Raw genomic sequence first — 20,001 nt, 5'->3', positions numbered from 1 at the left:
TACAGCAGACACAATTAAAGAGTAAGTTAAGGACAAGTAGGCCAGTGACAGACACAAAAGAAAGCTGACAGACGGTTGAGTCTTTAACAGAAATACTATGGAAACCAACAGAAAGGGAAAATAGCTTTAGGGCCTGTGCTGTTACTAATGGCATCAGATGGTCTACAAACCACCACATGTTTTGATTACAATCTATTTTTAAACTATATCTACATTTGTTACAATAAATGAGGGGAACATATTTGTGTAAATGTATATCAGTGTAGATTGTGATTTGCAAAGTGAGGCGAGGCCTCCTTTTATGCGGTGAGATGCGTGCACATTCAGGTAGGCCCGCTCCGGGGCCGGCTACGTCTATAGAAGTCTCAGTGGATGAATGCTTGCATGATATGATCAAGGGGAGTACCCATAGAGTCCAGTAGAGGGCTCCGCCTGTGTTTATATATTAAGGGTACCATACGTAGGTAACGTAACCCCTCGTTTTCTCAAACAGCATCTCTGTATAGTATGTGTATTCACTCTCTGTCCTACACGCATTGTTTGGAGCTCCTGTCCCCCCTCCCTATGAGCCCAGTGTGCTCTGATTGGTCAGCTCGCCCACTCTGTTCTGATTAGTCAACCACCAGAGAGGCTCCGCCCCTGTCTAACAGAGTTCTTTCCCAGCCTTCCCGTTAAAGCTGAACATCAGTTTTTATGTTTTACAATGGCGTCGGTTAGCAACCAGGAAATGACACCAGTAATGACAAACAGATGAGAATGCTGCATAAAATCTAAGTGCCATGTTAGCAGGACATTACGGAGCTCACGAGTCCGCCCTGTGAGGTGTGAAGAGCGGACAGTGTGAGGTGGATTTACTGGTGTCATTTCCCCTCACATTTCAGGGCACAGTACTTTCTTGACATGACTGGATACAATTTGGAACTGAACCTTTCAGCCTTCCAACAGTAAATGGTCGGCTGGCAGAGGGTGTGCCTATTGTTGTATAGCTATGGGCGTGCCACATTCTAATTGGTCTCCAGATTTAGTGACGTCAATTGCCCCCGGAAGAAAAAAATGGAAAAAGAAAAATGTCCAACGAGGCGTTCTGGGGCAGCATAAGCCGCGTTCACACCGGAGTACTTTCACCGTACTTTTCGCGTTTTAGTTCCGTGAGTACCCCTTATGTCGCGTTCACACCAACAATCGTACTTAATCTCGGGTACTTTTACCCCCATTTTTAGAGCCAGCTCAGAGAGCGTACTTTTCTGTGGGTGAAAAGTGCTCCAAAAGTGCCCCAGTGCTGATTGGCTGGGCGAATTGCAAACCACGCCCGTACAACTCTGAAAATGTTGTGTGGAGACGCCATTGTTTTTCCTCGCTACAAAAACACAACGCTCCGTGCGTTGTGTTTGTTTTTGAAAGCAGTTATGGCAAGCATCAAGAAATGATGAGGAGGTGTCGGCGCTTCTGGAGATCTACGCCGAGGAGGCGACCCAGGGAATGCTACTGAAGCCAGTTCGGTAGCTTTCACTCGACCTGGGAATTGTGCACAGCCCCACCGGCTCAAAATAAAGAAACTCAGGCAGGACTACAAACGGCGGATTCAGTGGCCAACGATGACTACCACGACGAAGGTAAAATCAACTACATGCACTGGGGTTTTAATCTGCACAATAATGGTCTCAGATGTACTTTTATTTGCTCAGTAGATCAAGCTAGCCATGCTAGGCTCCGAGCTAGCTACATCTAGCTAGCTAGATATTCTCGGCCGCTCTGAAAACGTTTTGACTTGTGAATAACTGTGCAGTGTTTCTGTAATTTGCTTCACTAACTCATGGCACTAATCGTGTGTTTCAGGCGAGGATGGACAACTCTCGGGATTGGAAACAAGCGAGCTTTGCATTCTAGATCACAGCGCTAGCTCGTCCTCCTTACCAGCAACCAAACACAAAGGTACACACACTGTAACTTTGTCTTGAAAGAACGTTACGCATCGAACTGATGTTCACAATCATGTTTATTTCATAATATTCATCATATTTTATGTTTAACTTGCCTCAACAACATTAAACAAAGTTCAAGCATACATGAAGCACTCTTCAAAAAGGAACAATCCTCCGTGTTTGAACCTCTTGAATCGCTGCATAGCCGATTTATTTGGACTGGATTATCCCAGAGAGGCCAAACATTCTTTATAACACAGTTTCAGATTTGTGAAACCTTAATTCTATTTGTGAAAATACAAAAAAGGGAGATTTCAGTGCTTTTTTTACATGTAGACCACATTAGACCACATTAGACCAGGTCCTGATCTAAAACCACTATACCTAGACTCATCAAATCTGGACTGGATTATCCCAGAGTCAAAAGATTCTTTAGAACACAGTTTCAGATTTGTGAAACCTTAATTCTATTTGTGAAAATACAAAAAAACATTCCTAGTATGTTGTAAAACTGCATGCCGACTAAACAGATCTTGTATCTTGCTTATTTTCCTCTCTTAGGAAAGCGGACACGGGATGCGAATTTCTTTGACACCGCCCAGGCGTTGGAGGACCGGCGTGCCGTGGTGAATGAGTCGCTGCGTGGAGATCAGATGGTGCTGTTCACCAAGGCCCAGGAAACGGAGGACAAGATGCTCACCTCGATGGAGCGCCAGGCAGAAGTGTTCAAGCAGCAGATGGAGCGCCAGCAGCACCAGGATGAAGTGTGGGCGCTGCGCCATGAGGAAGCGTCGGCGCAGCGGCAGGATGAGCGACAAACTGCATTTAATAACAGTTTATTTGGTATAGTTTTTGTAAATGTAAATACTGACACACGACACACAACGTTGCACGCTGCTGAGAATATCCCTACACCTGGGACAGTTTATTTTATATTGTTATTACTGTTATGACTTTATTTTATATATAATGTTTACTGACATGTACAACTGACACTTTATTTACATTTAAAATTGTTCTATTTAATGTTATGTCTTGAGAGTGCAATAAAGAAAACCGACATGGCGATTAAGCTTATTTCTCCTGACACTTTATCTTTAGTGACCTGTGTAGCATCCTATACATCACATGTAAGTGATTATTCTGATACCATCATGTTTCATCGGTTATAAACTGGCAAAGCTTTATTTGTCATTTATTTATCATCAATGTTGCAACCTTGTGGGGGAATGGCAGGGGCACATACACAAATATGATAATTTATATCATTTTAAATATTATTTGACCTAAACTTTTAATTCCCCCCCATTTCACACAACACAACATGGAGTCCACTATGGGCCAAAACTAACATGTATGTTTGCATAGTGTTTATGGCAGACGGATGCAGTGGGTCTCAGGAAGATATATAATAAAGGTGGGTTTGCTGCTGAGACTCCCTACAGCTGGGAGTTTATATTGTTATTACTGTTATTATATAGTACAACTGACACTTTATTTTATATTGACAATGTTTACTGACATGTACAACTGACACTTTAGTTACATTTAAAATATTTCTATTTAATGTTATGTCGTGAGAGTGCAATAAAGAAAACCGACATGGCGATTAAACAGATCCTGTATCAGCCATCCTACGGTGAAACATGGCAGTCATGTGTGCTTTCCGTCGGCCAATCCTTTTCCTAAAGCTTTTGAACTGCCTTTGATGCTGAAGAAACTTTGCGATTATAGCATTCGACGTGTGGCGGCTCCGGATTTTTGTCGGACGCCTAATAGGCTCAGGCTCTGGCCGCATTAACGAAGTTACAAAGCTGTATAACATGAGCACAAACAGCACAACTTCAGTCGACTCCATCTCCATCATGTCTGAGGTCGGAAGGTAAACAACAGACAGTATACGCGGGAAGTTTTTCTTCTTCTTCTCTTGTTTTGTAGCGGATTGCAAACAACTTTAAGGTGCTTACCGCCACCTACTGTACTTGTAATCTTCCCTCAGGGCAAAGTACTCCGGTGTGAACGCGATCTGTACTAAGTGCCCTGGGGTTAAAAGCGCCAGGGCTCTTAGTGCCGGAACTAAGTACAGGAAAGTACTTGGTGTGAACGCGGCTATAGACAGGTCTTTTCTGTGTCAGAGTTTTACTTGCTACAGGGTGTACTTTGAGGGTTTGTGACTTTGCAGACCGTTTACATGCAGAAAAAGCTACATAACACACCAGGGGACGGGTAATAACCGGAAAAGCATACGATGGGACCTTTAACACCTTTTGTAAGTTAGTCTGGTCTGTCATTGGTTAGTTCCATAGCAACACGCCTTTAAAGCCCTTCCCCATGTTTCCAGCGACGCTCACAGCTTCACTTTGCATTTGGCGGTGAAACAAAAGCAGTCCCTGTTTGATGGGCCGCTCGAGGGTCTAACCCAGGCATCCTCAAAGTCCGGACTAGGTCCGGATCCGGACCAAACCACAACTGTCTCTGGACTCTGAGCAAATTATACTTTTCATATGTATTATCTGTATTATCTGTATTATCTGTGTTATCTGCGAGACATCGCCACAACGCAACGAGTCAAAATCCTCCGCTATGTCCACTGCAAACAGCGCTCTGCATGTCAGACTGTTCCACTGTCTGTGTGTGTCTGTCAACGCTTTGGTCCAATCACATTCAGCATCCCGTCAGCGTTTTTCCCCCCACCAACAGTCTGCGAATCAGAGTCACAGTAGGGCGGGTCTTCGCGGAATGCGGGTGGGAAAAATGCGTGTGTGTTTAAAAAAAAAAAGAGTCAGAGCGAGAGTTAACAGCTCATCTAGTTGCATCTGTACTGTAGTAGTAGCCTAGTTTCACCTACCGGGGTGGCATGGGGTGGCAACTGCCACCCTAAAAATAGGCCTTGGCACCCCAGCTGCCACCCCAGTTGGCAGCTTTGTTTTGAAAGAAAAGTTGTGGCTCATCGGACATTTATGAGAGAAAGTCTCTAATATATAATGTCCAAGTGCAAGTGAATGCAGCACAAGACCCACATCTTGTAACCCCTCCCCCGGCCCTGGTGCGAGCATGGAAATATGATTGGCGGCGATTTCATTTGAACGGGACAGCGCAAAACGAGAAGCATTCGGCCCCAAGTACTGAAGGAATGAGGTATTTGCGGTCTACAATGACAGAGAAGAGACTGTCAAGTTTGGCTGTACTCTGCATTGAATCAAAACGCACTAAAGCTTTGGATCTTACTAATTTTGTGAGTTGTTTTGCTGAACAAAATGGTAATCGCCGCATTCAGCTGTAATAGACTCGTCAACTTGATGCTCTGCTCACGGATGAGCATACAAAACTGTTAAGATGATGACCTTACGTGTGTAAATATATTTTTTTCTTTGTGGGGGTCTGCCCCCAAAAAACAGTTTTAAGTCCTGAGAAAGTCAAATAAGACGGTGTGTAAAACTACACTGCCCAGCCAAAAAAAAGTCACCACTTTGATTTAACTAGGCCAGTAGGTAAGGACATTCCACTGGATAATAACTGAAGTATAAAAGAATGCATGACTGAAGTGATGGAGACCATGTTTGAAGGCAAACAAAAAGAGGAAATACTGTAACAGGTCAAATCAAGCAAATCCCCCTCTCAGATTCCACAGCAACCAGAAGAACATAAATACTGGCTGGTGATTTGATTAATCAGCTTTGTGATGGAATAAAAAATGCACAGTGCATTTCCTTAGCTGTGGATGAGTCCACTGACACCACTGACAATGCTCAGTTGCTGGTGTTTGTGAGTTTTTATGATGAGGCAAAGGGGGAGTTTGTTGAAGATGTGTTGGGCCTGACGAACCTCAGTGGACACACAAGGGGGCAAGACATTTATAAAGCAATAATGGGAATGCTGAATGAAAGAGGGTGCAGCTGCCTTTATTCATAACTGTGCAGCTCTCACACTGCGACTCTGAGGGATCAAGCACAGACACAATAACAATGAAAACTGCTGCATTCAGATTATTTTTGTTTTTGCAACCTCGTGTTAAGAATCTTGTTGCAATTGTTTAAAAGTTTGAATGACCGTAATAAACGGACCTTTGTCTTATCGGAAAAAAATATTTGGACCTTTAAGATTTGTATTTGAGTACCCCTGGTCTAGCCTGATGGATTTGAACATTTGAACACATCTTTAAGAGAGCCGTTCAGACAGTCAGAACATCGACGTTCTGGAACAAAGACAGCTGATTTCAAGAGAAAAAGGGCTGATGTTGTTGTGGATGCCTCCTTGGGTTTTATTTAGATACGTTGACTCTATGTTAACGCCTTGCCTGGATTCTATAGGGTGGTTGCACAGTGGCATATGGGGTCAGATCAGTCTCAAAATAAATAAATGCACACAAATGTAATTCAGGATTCGTGTATAAATGTCTGCATCCACACAAATATGTTTTCAATGTACAAACAAATACTTATTGTTTTATATAAATGTAAAAACATTTCACAAATATATTTCTGATACACATACAAATAGTAAAACGCTTTCTGTGTGTGAATCTCTCTGCATTTGTGTGTTGATTTTTGAGACTCCCCTAACACCGCTAGATTCACAGATGCTCTATGAAGTGACTGTAGCTTCGGATTCATATTTCCTGATGAAAACTCCGGACTGACGCTCTGACGCTGCACTGACTGATTAACAACCCATCCCGTTTTTCCCAAGCTAGAGTAGACGTGATATTACTTCAGCGATATTTCTTTATACGTCCATTATGCAGTCAGCAGAGTAACGCTGTCAATGGCACACCCTCATGGGAACGCAATTATGTGATTGGCTTAAATTGAAGCAGACATCTGATTGGCTACAGACACACACAAAAAGCGTTTTTTATTTGTACTATTTTTATGTAGATCAGAAATATATTTGTGAAATGTTTTAACATTTGTATAAAACTATAAGTATTTCTGTGTGCATTGAAAAATATTTGTGTGGATGCAGACATTCATATATTAATCCCGAATTACATTTGTGAATCCTTCTGTGTGCATTTATTTATTTTGAGACTGACCTGACCCCATACTAAAGTGTCTTTCACTGTTTCTTTCACTTTCATTGTTAAAGTTTTACGGCCTGCAACTTGACTGTTAAACTGTATTGAAGAATTTAGCAACTAAACAGCCAGATATTTGATTTAGGAGTCCCTCTGTGGTGGGTGAAAACCCAAAACAGAGCTGTAAGAATATATAATATATATTGGAATTTTAGTGGTCAGGAGTCTGGGACAGACACACAGAGCTCCCCATCATCACACAGCCACAGTTCGGTTAGTTTTCCTCAAAGAGGAAAGATTGCTGTCGGGACATGCAGAGTTTATGCGAGGTATGTTGGTGTTTTATGTGTTATTCAAATAATTGATAAAATAACCATGTGCTGTTTATTTTAGCAACCTTCAAACTAAATCAAAGTATAATTCATTATGTTGAATTATGCTTATTATGAATTATGACATGTCAGTACGACTGTTTAACATGCAGAATGTGTTCACAAAGGAACTTAAGTGATGTGCATTGTTTTGTGGAACTGTGAGAACTGTTTTAATGTGTCTGTCTCCATGTTGAATTAGAAATGAGACTATAGAATATTCCAACACAAAGTATGTGCATAAAGGTTCTGTGGTTATTTAACTAATAGGGCACCTGATATAGATGCAGCTGGCGAGGAATTGGACCCTTAGCTATATGATTCTGACCAATCACAAGCTATATATCAGCCAGTGTGCGGCTTCTTTACATTTCAGATTCAAACAATGGTCTTACCTAACGGACGGAGCTTTGTTTCTAATTGAACAGATTTTTCAGACAGAGTGACCTTTAAGGTCAACGATGGAGTTACAGTCTAGCCTGCCTGTCTCTGCGGTCCCATTACCTTCCATCCCCCAAAAATCACAAGGTAAGGTAAGGTACGTTTATTTCTACAGCACATTTTCAGACACAGAGGCAATTCAAAGTGCTTTACATCAACATAAACAAACAAAAGTTAAGAGAGAAGACAAAAGAAAGAACCACAATAAATAAACACAATGGAATAACAGATTCATAAAGACCATTCATAAAAGAGATAATAAGCAGTTTCAATCAACATTGTAAACACAGATGATGCTGCAAGAAGTGTAATAATAAAACTAAGTTAAATGACTTCTGGGTAAGCAGCAGTAAAAATAAATGTTATTCACCGCGACTTAAAAGAACTCAGGGTTGGTGAGGACCTCAGGTTTTCTGGGAGTTTTTTCCAGATGTGCAGCGCGTAAAAACTAAAAGCAGCTTCTGTGTGTTTGGTTCTGACCCGGGAACAATGAGCCCCCCCCCCCCCCCCCCCCGAAGATCTCAGAGCTCTGGGGGGCTCGTAACAGAGCAGCATGTCGGATATATATTGGGGTCCCAAACCATTTAGTGCTTTATAAGTTAGTAATACCATTTTTAATCGGTTCTTTAAGCTACTGGTAGCCAGTGCAGAGATCTTTGATAAGCTAAATCGTGTGTTCCAAACACAATACTGTACATCTCAATTAAAAAAACACATTACTTTATAAAAACGATTGGCTTCTCGCTAATAAACCTATGTTCACTAAATGTCTCATTTGTAGGCTACTGCTAGAATAGTGTTGTTTCCAGGAATTCTAAATATACGCCTGTGATATAAGACTTTAGTTTAATAGTCAACGATACATCTAATCATCATAAAACTCATAAGAAGCGCTCACCATGTTTTAAATTCTGTCAGAATGAGCAGAGGGATGCTCATAGAAACAGCTGACATTAACAGCTGACATACAGCTGGGTCAGAAACCAGAACTTGTCTGACAGACTGCAAACTGTCAGTGCATGCTGCTTCTGAAGAAATGCTGCGTGCCTCAGGCCAGAGCTAGTTATTGAGATAGACTGTAGGATATATGTGTTTGCATTTTGACATTTGATGGCTCACTTTACACCTTAGAAAAGGCGTTGTGGCTGATATGTACGGTGGCCCTGAAGTGCAAGACACCACAGCATTTCAGAAAACACTACAGCATTTCACAAAACACAACAGCATTTCACAAAACACAACAGCATTTCAGAAAACACTACAGCATTTCACAAAACACTACAGCATTTCACAAAACACAACAGCATTTCACAAAACACTACAGCATTTCAGAAAACACAACAGCATTTCAGAAAACACCACAGCATTTCACAAAACACTACAGCATTTCAGAAAACACCACAGCATTTCAGAAAACACTACAGCATTTCAGAAAACACTACAGCATTTCAGAAAACACTACAGCATTTCAGAAAACACTACAGCATTTCACATTGGACGGAAAGGGTATTCCTTTAGGGAGAACACTTCTTGTTTGTGATTGGACAGAGCCAGCCAGAGAAGCACTGCTGTGATTGGTTGTTTTAGCTGCCAGTCAAGAAATGACGCTTCGTGATTGGTCACCACCCGACAGCGCAACATGTCCCAACACATCAGCCGTTAGCTGTTAGCACACACTCAGAGCTCACAGCTCCATATATGTTCAGAAACTGGACAAAAGCTAAACATGTACAAACCACAGACTGTCTGTGTCATGGCGAATACAGTCGCTGGTGTATTTATGTCTGTATGACGTTGTTGTGACTCGTGAGTGTGGACGGAGCAGCTACAGGTTCATTTAGCCTGATCGATCCGATTCCGATAGGATTTACATAGAGATACGCCCCGCCCCCTCCCCAGCGCGTCTTGTTTGAATGACAGGAGTAAACACAGCTGACAGCCGCGGTGAAACTCGAGCGATTAGAGCGATGCGAAAAAAACATGAATTAATGCTTTATTAATTCATGGTTTTTAAGGGGCTTATCTCCATGTAAATACTATGGTAGACTACCCAATATTCGCATCGCTCTAATCGCTCGAGTTTCACCGCGGCTGTCAGCTGTGTTTGCTCCTGTCATTCAAACAAGATGCACTGGAGAGGGGGCGGGGCGTATCTCCATGTAAATCCTATGGGAGATACCAACTACAACAAAATGAACATATTTGACCGTGATTTAATTGTAATACACGTTTCAAAGTGATGCCGAAGTAACTACATACTGATACCGGTTAGTAAAAACCATGAATTAATGCTTTGACAAGTCTGCAGACAGACGGCAGGCGAAAAACTTTTAAAATGCGTGTTTTCTGAATGGAATCAGATCCATCAGGCTAAGCTAACCTGTAGCTGCTCCGTCCACACTCACAACAACGTCATACAGACATAAATAAAGCAGCGACTGTATTCGCCATGACATAGACAGTCTGTTTTGTATATGTTTAACTTTTGTCCAGTTTCTGAACAGATATGAGGAGCTGTGAGCTCTGAGTGTGTGCTAACAGCTAACGGCTGATGTGTTGGGATATATTGCGCTGTCGGGTACTGACCAATCACGAAGCGTCATTTCTTGACTGGCAGCAAAAGCAACCAATCACAGCAGTGCTTCTCTGGCTGGCTCTGTCCAATCACAAACAAGAAGCGTTCTCCCTAAAGGAATACCCTTTCCGTCCAATGTGAAATACTGTTGCGTTTTCTGAAATGCTGTGGTGTTTTCTGAAATGCTGTTGTGTTTTCTGAAATGCTGTAGTGTTTTCTGAAATGCTGTAGTGTTTTCTGAAATGCTGTTGTGTTTTCTGAAATGCTGTGGTGTTTTCTGAAATGCTGTGGTGTTTTCTGAAATGCTGTTGTGTTTTCTGAAATGCTGTGATGTTTTCTGAAATGCTGTAGTGTTTTCTGAAATGCTGTGGTGTTTTCTGAAATGCTGTTGTGTTTTCTGAAATGCTGTAGTGTTTTCTGAAATGCTGTAGCGTTTTCTGAAATGCTGTGGCGTTTTGTGAAATGCTGTTGTGTTTTCTGAAATGCTGTAGCGTTTTCTGAAATGCTGTAGTGTTTTCTGAAATGCTGTAGTGTCTTGCACTTCAGGGCCACCTGAATCACATATGATCCAAAGATCCAATCATATATTCTTGTTCCAGTGAGTTTCATAAGTGACCAAATATTCAAATTGGCTACTTATTGAATTTGTGGCTTGAACATGATGTAAAAAATGTGCAAATACAGCAATTTGCAGCGGTGGAAGAAGTACTCAGATCTTGTACTTAAGAGTAAAAGTAGAAGTACCAGAGCGTAGGAATACTCTGTTACAGTAAAAGTCCTGCATTCAAAATGTTACTCAAGTAAAAGCAGAAAAGTATAAGCATAAAAATATAGTTGAAGTACCAAAAGTAAAAGTATTCATTTTGCAGATTGGTCCATTTCAGAATAATATATATGATATGTTTTATAATGATTGATCATTAAAGTGTTCTCAAAGCTGGTAAAGGTGCAGCTAGTTTGAATGATTTTGTATACTGCAGGGTAGCTTGTGAATTTACTCCAGGTGGAACTAAAGTCTGATTTAACACTTGATTATATTTCACATCATTCATCCACATCCGTAAAGTAACTAAAGGTATTAAATACATGTAGTGGAGGAAAATTACACCATTTACCTCTGAACTGAAGTGGAGTAGAAGTACAAAGTAGCAACAAACCACACCACTGGAAATGTGTGGTAAAATGGGACCATTGCGTTCCCCCGAGCATTTGACATGAGGTCCAACAACATCTCGTTGTCCTGCCATCAACACGTAAAGCAGGGATGCTGAGTGTGCAGCTGCTGACAACACAAAGCCTGTTCAATCATGGATCACATGTGGAACTTTAATGTGGGTCAAGCCCCCAACACCTTTTACAGCACTATACTGGAGCAGATGTGGAGGAAGAACTCATATGTTATGAAGTGGAGTAAAAATGCCTCCAAAATGTAGTAAAGTAAAAGTATAAATAAGCATTAAATGGACATACTCGAGTAAAGTACAAGTACCTCAGTTACTTCCCACCTCTGTACAGGGGTGACGGAGTTTATCAATCTGTACTTATATAATATTTCACATAACACACTGACTAGTTCACTTTAGAGAGTCATGGCTGATGGTGAGTCATTGTTCTTCTTCTTCTTACTTATCATTATACTAATGAAGCCGTTCTGTGCAATGAGGTACGATTCAGTGATAGATGCATTAGTCACAAGAAAATATATCAGTTCGGAACATTTTTCATGTGCCTCAGTGTTTAAAGGAAACACACTGTGACTCAGTAGCCTACATGTGGACACAACCGGTGATAATGAGTAAGTTCATCCCAGTAAAAAAAAACTAAAAGCAGCATTTATCAAAGGATGCACTACTCTGCAGTTTAAAGCCCACATGAAAAGAAAGCGTTACTTGCCTCAGTGCGCTCGCGGACTTAGATGAGAGGGTCGCGTGGCCGCTGAGCTCCGTCTGTCCTGTCTCCGTGTGTGTGTGTGTGTGTGTGTGTGTGTGTGTGTGTGTGTGTGTGTGTGTGTGTCACGTGTCACTTGTCAGCTTGTCGACAGACTGACGGTTTGATGACATTTGGAAGGCTTCTCAATTCTCTAATTTCCCCTCCTCGACTCCTCCGCTCGCATCTCCTGTGGGTGGGACTAAGACACGAGGATAGGAGTCGAGGAGGGGAAATGAGAGAATTGAGAAGCCTTCTTGGTCTCGCGCAGCGGTCACACCCACACACAGCAGCACCCTGCACCATCCACTGCAAAACACACACACACACACACGGTCCTAGATCAATTTTACTTGTGGGGGACCGGGGGAGGGCAATTTGCCTACTTAATGATACCGAGGTGGGCCGGTCGGATAAGTCACTAGCAATACCTCAGACAATGTTGGAATAAATCTAAAACATGTGTGGTAATATATGTTTGTTGCAATGCTGACTCATGGGATCCTGGCTGTGGTCCAGCTATCCTTCTCCAGCTAATCACTGGGGCAAAAAGTGTTTTGATGTCTCCTCTCCTCGCTGTAAATAAAATGTGGCACACTTCTTCTTCGCCTTCGAAGTCGGCGTCCAAATGTCAATATCTACATTTACAGTAATAAAGCATATTACATATCTTTTTTTAAACGACTAAATACAAATACTGACTTCAAGGCCTAAATACATTTTTTTCTTTAACTCAATGCACTGTTTCAGCAGTAATTGTTCCCGTTTTAAACACAGTGAGGAGTGATATGCAGCACTGGAAAACATGACTTTGCTGAAGCTACAGATATGACCAATAGCATATGTATCAAGTGTTGCTATTAGAGCTACTGCATATAAAATACTGCAATATGGAGACAAACAAAACGATTCCCAGCATCAACATTTTATTGAACATATAAAAAGGACAGCTGGCCCCATCACCAGCGTCAATTTATTTAAGCCAGACAAAATGTTTGCTTATTTTCAAAATAATTAACATCATTCAAACTTTCACACCCTATACAATTGAAACATTGTCACTATTTACATATTTTAAGACCTGTGCGGCTTCTAATCAAGTCAAACATGTTGTCATTGTTACCACAGGAACGTATATTTCACCTCCTTCTATCTGAGATCCATATTGAGAACAAGACAATTACATATTCACAACATTAGATTTTCTTTTGGTATGGAGAGTAACGGTGTAACATTAGATCCTGCAGAGAGTAATGCATTATGGGAGGCCTTAAAGTGAGGCACCACCTAAATTAAGAATTCCCATATGTATATGTCCTTGGTTGGGAAAAATTCAAACCATTTAATCAATTTCAAGGCTGTATTGATTGAGATCTTAATCAATTAAGATATGTTTCTGACTGCTCTATAACCTGCTTATCTGCCACAGGGGGGTGTGGTCTTATAATCAGGGTTGTCTTCATTTGTTTCTGAATGGTATCTGAACAGCTGAAAGTGACATAAGTCTTTTGAGACGGCTGTGAAGTCCAAAATACTGACAAGTTCTCGCTTTGCAGTGGTTGGTCTGAAGGGTTATCAGCTGGATGCTAATTGAATCTTGGTCTATTAAATATAACTTTGATAAAACACCTCAGAGCCTTGAGCTAAATTAATTCCTGTTAACAGTCTACTGCCTAGTGCCCGATAGAAAAAACACAGTGAGTGACAATAAAAAAAGTCAAGTGACGACATCATGGCATGTTTTAATGTGTTGTTTCAAGTTACTCTCATCTTTAGCTTTAAGCCGTTCTCAGTGTAGTTTTCTATACTGCCACTCGGGCACCAAGTTGAAGGTTTTTAAATGCAACACTTAGTTTTAAAACATAGACACTGACTTTTACTGTACTAAAATATACATTAAATATAAGGAAACATTGTTGTTTTTTCTTTAACTTAATATCATGTTGCAGTTGTTCATTAGAAATGATATGTTGGAGGTATGATTTCTCTTGTAGGGACACCACAGAGTTTTCTGCATCAAGGCTATTTTCACATTGTTAAATCCACAGCAGTCACTCTGACATCCGGAGATCAGTCCACTTTCTTTGGCTTGCGGTTCTTCCACATGATAACTGCAGTGAAGGCCCCTGTGAGGACATAAGAGTGGTATCAAGTTTGACATGACATGACACACATTGTGACCACTTGTCTAATGACTTTTATGTAGAGTATTTAGATGGGTTGGAGTGCATATTTTAATGAGAATACTTGAGTGTGTACTCACCTATACAGAGAAGAAGTATTACTGCTGCAATGCCGGGCAGAATTACTGAGTACTCCCGAGGAAGAAAATACGTATGCAGAATGTGATCACTGTCCATGAAAGGCTGGAAAAGAACGACATACAACATCATACATGTAATATTACTTTTTTTTTTAAATATGGTCTAAAGAGACTTAAATTGTTATTAAAATGTAAAAGTGTAAAAACATGAAATGAATATATTTAGGGAGAAAGGATAGGCATACAGGTCTGTGTTGTGTGGACACAGCAGACAGGTTTTTGTAAGGTTTAAGGTCTGACACCCCTGCATGTGTGTGAAATTAACTTCAATCTTGTGTTGTAATGCGGCTGTTTTATTGGGATTTTAAGGACGTTAACAGAACCTACCAGGATGATGACCCAGACAGAGTAGTATGTAAACAGCAGGAGACTGAAGACAACAAGACTCATGCCAACTGCCTGATCCACTCCTGTAGCCTGAAAAAAGAGCAGAATGCATTTGGAGTTGTTATATGTCGCACGTATGACCGACCTATTTCTTTGTGATAATTCTTCAGACCAACTTGGACTTAATTATGGGTCACGGTTCTGGTCCTAATAGCAGACTATATTGTTTTTGACTTTGACGTCATTTTGCACTTCCATTAAGAGAGGTGACAGTTGAGGTACAAGGGATCAAATCGAATGGTGAAAATTGAAGCAGCAGAGCCCAAAAATCCTGACGTTTAGTTTCTAAAAAAATATTTATAAGAAATCTTAACACAATTATTTCTAAGTTTAATTTGGTTCAGGGCTTCCACCTCAAAGACTGCACCTGCACGACAACTTGGAAAATAACTGAGTTTTTTTTCAACTCATCACACGGGTCCCCTCTTCTTTTCTCTGTACGCCAGTTCACTTTCCTCTGTCATCTGCTCTTATGGCTTCTCTCACCACAGCTGTACAGAGGACACCAACCAACTGTCCTTTACTGCCAACATCACGACAAAAACCCTCTCCTGCAGAAATACCCTTTACAACCTCAGGAGCATGCATCCTCTACTGAGCCAGAAGGCGACACAGGTTCTGGTCCAGTCAGGGATTTATTTAAACCATATACTCAACCATGCACTTCACTCTGCATCATCAAATCGGCTCACTGCGAGCTAGTGCATCAGAACTAAAGTAGCAGTTAATACAATAGTTAGTCGCCTGATGGGTCACTGAATGCAAAAAAAACAATAACAAAACGTTTACTTAATATACATTTCTAGACCATTAACAGCCAAGTTATTGACCAGCCCAAGTCTCTTTTCTGTTTCCAGTACAGAGCTCCGCATTAAGACAGACACAGACGGGCTTGTTACTTCATAGCTGTGAAAGGATGTACATTTAAAACATACTACTACTGGGTGGAGAACGGTTGGGAATGATAACTATTCAGAGTGACGTACTGTACAAAGTCACTGTAGTGTGTTTCGGAACCGAAGAGAAAACCTGAGGTCCTTGATGCAATAAAAAAAACGTCTTCATAATTTGTACCACAGAGTGGAGTGGTAAGACACTACTATTTCTTGAGTCACCTGCCACAGTTTGAAGTGGCTGGGCAGTTGGAATGAAACATCCTTTTATCTACCTATCCACCATGAAGTCATCAACTGGTGACATATTGGACAGGGCCATTTATTGTATGTAGTCCTGGAAGAAAATAGCTGTCTATCAATTATGGGGCTTTCACACCAACGCGGTTCCGGGGCCGGTTCGGAGCTAGAGCCTGAAAAGCACAGTTTTTTCCTGTTCACACCGCAGCGTGCCGCCTCTAAGCTCTGGAATCCGGTTCGTTTCAAGCACCAAAAAATTGTCGGTCTAGAAGCAAGAACCGCATACGTCACGCTTACGTTGGAGGGGGGCCAGATTAACCTGAGCTAACAGTTAAAGGCGAGTACGGCAAATAAAAGTTGTAACCAGCAGTAGTGCTGAGCAAAGTGACTAGAAGGCAACCACACACTTATACAAAAAAAAAACACACTTTATAAAGTCAGGCAACACTTACCAGGCTTCGTGTGATTCTGTTTATTTGTACCTTACTTTGACCATCCGTTCGCTGTTATTGATCATTGTGGAGAGCAGGCAGATGTTTTGTTTTGTATTATAGCATGCTATCGAATGGAATCAATACATGGGCTGCACAGGTTGTCATGTCCGACTATCACAAGTAGAATTATAATGAAAAATACGCCGGTAAAATGTGCCTGTAGAAAACGGCTTATGCCACAATAGGATAGCAACAACAAGTAGTCAAGATATTCAGTTTAGCTTCGGTTGCTATGCTAACATCACCCATGTTATACCAGAGAAACTTTCATAACAGCGTTGTGATGCCAAACAGCATCAATTCAGACTGACACACATTCACTTAAGGGGAACTGGGGATATGTATCAGCTGCTTGTGTGACAGTCAGACAGTGAATACTTTAGAGCCGTGTGAGCTAACCCGGAGCTAACGGAAGAATAAACTCCCGTGGAAGAGCAGCCGGCCAGCACTGCAGCGGTCGCTAAATGCCGCTGAAACACATTAATAAACAATGAACCACGGCACTCTGGAGAAAAGTATAAGGTTGGAGAAGTTGTTATTTAATTTAATCTGGCTTCGTATGATTAAAAGTAACACGATCATCGACCCGACGCAGTCCCCCATTGTTATTGTTGTTGTTGTTGTTGTAGTTGGCCTGTGGTCAACTCAGCCGTCTGTGTACTTTTTGAGTAATACTCTGTCAAACTCCCGTCCTGAGTACAATAATTCATGTATTCTGGTATATTTGATGAGGGATAAAATGTTTTTTTGCAAAAGACTCCAACAGTATCAATTTCATGTAGAACTTAAACAAATCATTTTATCCCTCAACAAATATAGCAAAATACATGAATGATTGTACTCAAAAAGTACACGGTAAAAGTACATTGTACATTGTATTTGTGGTAGTAGTACCAATCTTAAGAACTTATGGCTAAAATTCATTTTATCCCTCATCAAATATAGCAGAAGTGGCTTGAATTTGTTCTCAGGAGGGGAGTTTGACAGAGAATAACTGAAAAAGTACACAGTAAAAGTAGTTCATTTTATTGTTGGTAGCAGTCAAACAAGTACTGAGTCCAACAGTGTCAGTTTTATTAAGAACTTATGGTAAAACATATTTTTATCGCAAATATAGCACAAAAACTAGGGTTGCTCGATTATGGCAAAAATCATAATCTCGATTATTTGGGTCAATAATTGATATCACGATTATTAAAAACGATTATCCATTTACTTTGAAAACATCCATTTATTGAAAAAAGGGTTAGGGTTTTTAACAGTTGATTACCCTGGACTTTAAGTAGAATTCAACTGAAAAACCAATACAAAATTATTTTAAAATAAATAATCGTTTTATTTTGATTATGTTGTTTTCATAATCGTTGCAAGCCAAAATCGTAATTGCGATTAAAATATGATTAATTGAGCAGCCCTAACAAAAACATGCATTCTTTTACTATTGTACTAGCGTCAGTGCCGCTACTCGGCCGATTACCGTAAAGGCGCGATTAATCGCGCACTCAAAAATGAAGAGCTGCTGATTTGACCAAGCAAACGCGAGAGACGGCTGAGTTGACCGCAGTGTCGCAAATTGTATGATGTCCTTTATTGTTTTATGTTTCATGTGGAACCTATATGCTGCAGGTCTCCCTTGAAAAAGAGATCTATGATCTCAATGGGACCAATCTGGTTAAATAAAGGTTTGAAATTAAATGAAATGAGTGTTCCCCTGCACTCCGACAGCACTGAGCACTACATCGAGATTAAGATTAAACACATTTATTTCATTTGGGAACACACACATATACCTATGGAGTTGGCAGATATGTGTAAATTACTGTTCATGGTAATTTGAAAACAAATGCCGGTGTCGGACATACACAAACACACCGAACACACACACAGAGCGGAGCTGAGCAGAACACAAACAAACGTCATGCGCCTTGTGGACCGGACATCTCCTTCATAAAACGAGTAATAGGGGGAATAATCGGGCAGTTCGATGTGTGTAGAAGTGTGTGTGTGTGTGTGTGTGTGTGTGTGTGTGTGTGTGTGTGTGTGTGTGTGTGTGTGTGTGTGTGTATAGTTCACGCTTTGTCATTGTCGATTGCACTTCTCAGCCACCGTAGAAACCGGCGACCCTGCGGCTCACAGTCCAAGCCCCTACTGACTGAGCCACTGCTATGTTCTTTTCATGTTATAATAGTTAAAAAAAATCAAATGTAATGTGTAAACCTACTTGGCAATAAACCTGATTCTTATTCTGTACATTTAGTACATTTAGCTACCAAAATGTCGGCTTTTAAAATAAATAAACCCCTTAATTAGAAACGTTATTTCCAGTAGGCTACAACGCTGGCCTGGTCCCCTCCCCTACAGGACAATATGTCTCTCTGGGACAGGGCTCTGACAGGAGCAGCTCTCAGGTCAGTCTCCATCAATGACTGCTTCAGGAAGATCTCGGGCACAACTGGTTTTCGAGTTGAGAGAACTGTGAAGCTGTTGCTGTCGCTGTTTACGGGACACGCCAAATTTAGTATAACGGAACAGAGACAAGAAGTTAATGATAATGACGTAACGCCGATTTACTTACGAAGCTAACAGTAGAAGCTAACATGAATGTCTCTGACATGTTGCTCTGACAGTGAAGATTAGCTGCAGGAGTTAGCTCTGCATTAGCCGCGCTGCTTCATTATCAGAACAAACTGTTTCAGTCTGCTTTTTTTAGTTTTTTCTTAAAATTGCTGCAAAAATTCACGTGTATAAATGTAATCACAGAGGGTTAATCAGATTATCTTTCTTACCATTTTGGCTGGCTGACGTTTCCTGCTGCTGTTCTTCTTCCTGTAGAAATATCCGGCAGAACAGAAGCTTCTGAAGGTCTCTGCTGCCCCCTGCTGGGGGACCTGCAAAACACATGTTCTGAAGAAATGATGCTACTGCAACGTCATGAACAGTGCACAAGTATATATTTAAAATATTGTATTAATGTATTACTTAATTTGACCTATAACAAACCCTAACCCTCTCATAGTCGTTTTTGGTTTTGCATCTCAATAACTTTCCTGTCATTTCAGATCCTGCCTTCCTCCCATAGCTTCCTCCCAGCTCTTGTAATCAGCTCATTCCCCTCACATTTCCTCATGAGCCCCACAATATAGTATATTCCACCTCCCTCTCACTTGTCCTCTGCCAGATTGGCTTGTGTTTTGCCAAGCTTGCCAGTGTTTCAGTTTTTATTCACAGTCATCTGTTCTGCCCGGTTTGGACGTTGCCTGCCTGATTTTGGACGTTGATTTTCCTGCCTGCCCCCATTATTAGATTTATTTTCCTGACTGCTGGATTTCCTGGTTTTGACCCTGCCTGTTGCTGCCTTGATTAAACTGAACTTTTGGAACATTGTATCTGAGTTGTGATCTTCAAATCCGTA

General features: G+C 41.0%; 2 protein-coding genes across 2 annotated transcripts in view; both read right to left on the bottom strand.

Annotated features, from left to right (window-relative positions):
• Positions 1-12,276, bottom strand: part of pip5kl1 (phosphatidylinositol-4-phosphate 5-kinase-like 1) — a 63,865-nt gene extending 51,589 nt beyond the window's left edge. The window contains exon 1 of the mRNA XM_034133070.1: positions 12,220-12,276. The gene's annotated coding sequence lies outside the window, so the exon portion shown is untranslated. The remainder of the gene's footprint in view (positions 1-12,219) is intronic.
• Positions 12,277-13,161: 885 nt separating this feature from the next.
• dpm2 (dolichyl-phosphate mannosyltransferase subunit 2, regulatory) lies at positions 13,162-19,488 on the bottom strand. The gene is made up of 4 exons (XM_034133069.1): positions 19,376-19,488; positions 14,903-14,992; positions 14,516-14,618; positions 13,162-14,378 (listed from the first exon to the last, which is right to left on the bottom strand). Exons 1-4 carry the CDS (start codon positions 19,376-19,378, stop codon positions 14,323-14,325), a joined length of 252 nt encoding a protein of 83 aa, XP_033988960.1. The 5' UTR covers positions 19,379-19,488; the 3' UTR covers positions 13,162-14,322.
• Between the last annotated feature and the right edge of the window lie 513 nt (positions 19,489-20,001).

Source organism: Trematomus bernacchii, unplaced genomic scaffold (genome assembly GCF_902827165.1).
Source record: "Trematomus bernacchii unplaced genomic scaffold, fTreBer1.1, whole genome shotgun sequence".
NCBI classification, from domain to species: Eukaryota; Metazoa; Chordata; class Actinopteri; order Perciformes; family Nototheniidae; genus Trematomus; species Trematomus bernacchii.
This window is presented reverse-complemented; position numbering and strand designations above follow the sequence as displayed.

Excerpts from the sequence above, each read along its gene's own strand:
- dpm2 (XM_034133069.1), bottom strand. Across the intron at positions 14,619-14,902 it reads CTGTCTGGGTCATCATCCTG|CCTTTCATGGACAGTGATCA; the intron begins GTAGGTTCTGTT and ends GTTCTTTTCCAG. Across the intron at positions 14,379-14,515 it reads AATACTTCTTCTCTGTATAG|GGGCCTTCACTGCAGTTATC; the intron begins GTGAGTACACAC and ends ATGTCCTCACAG.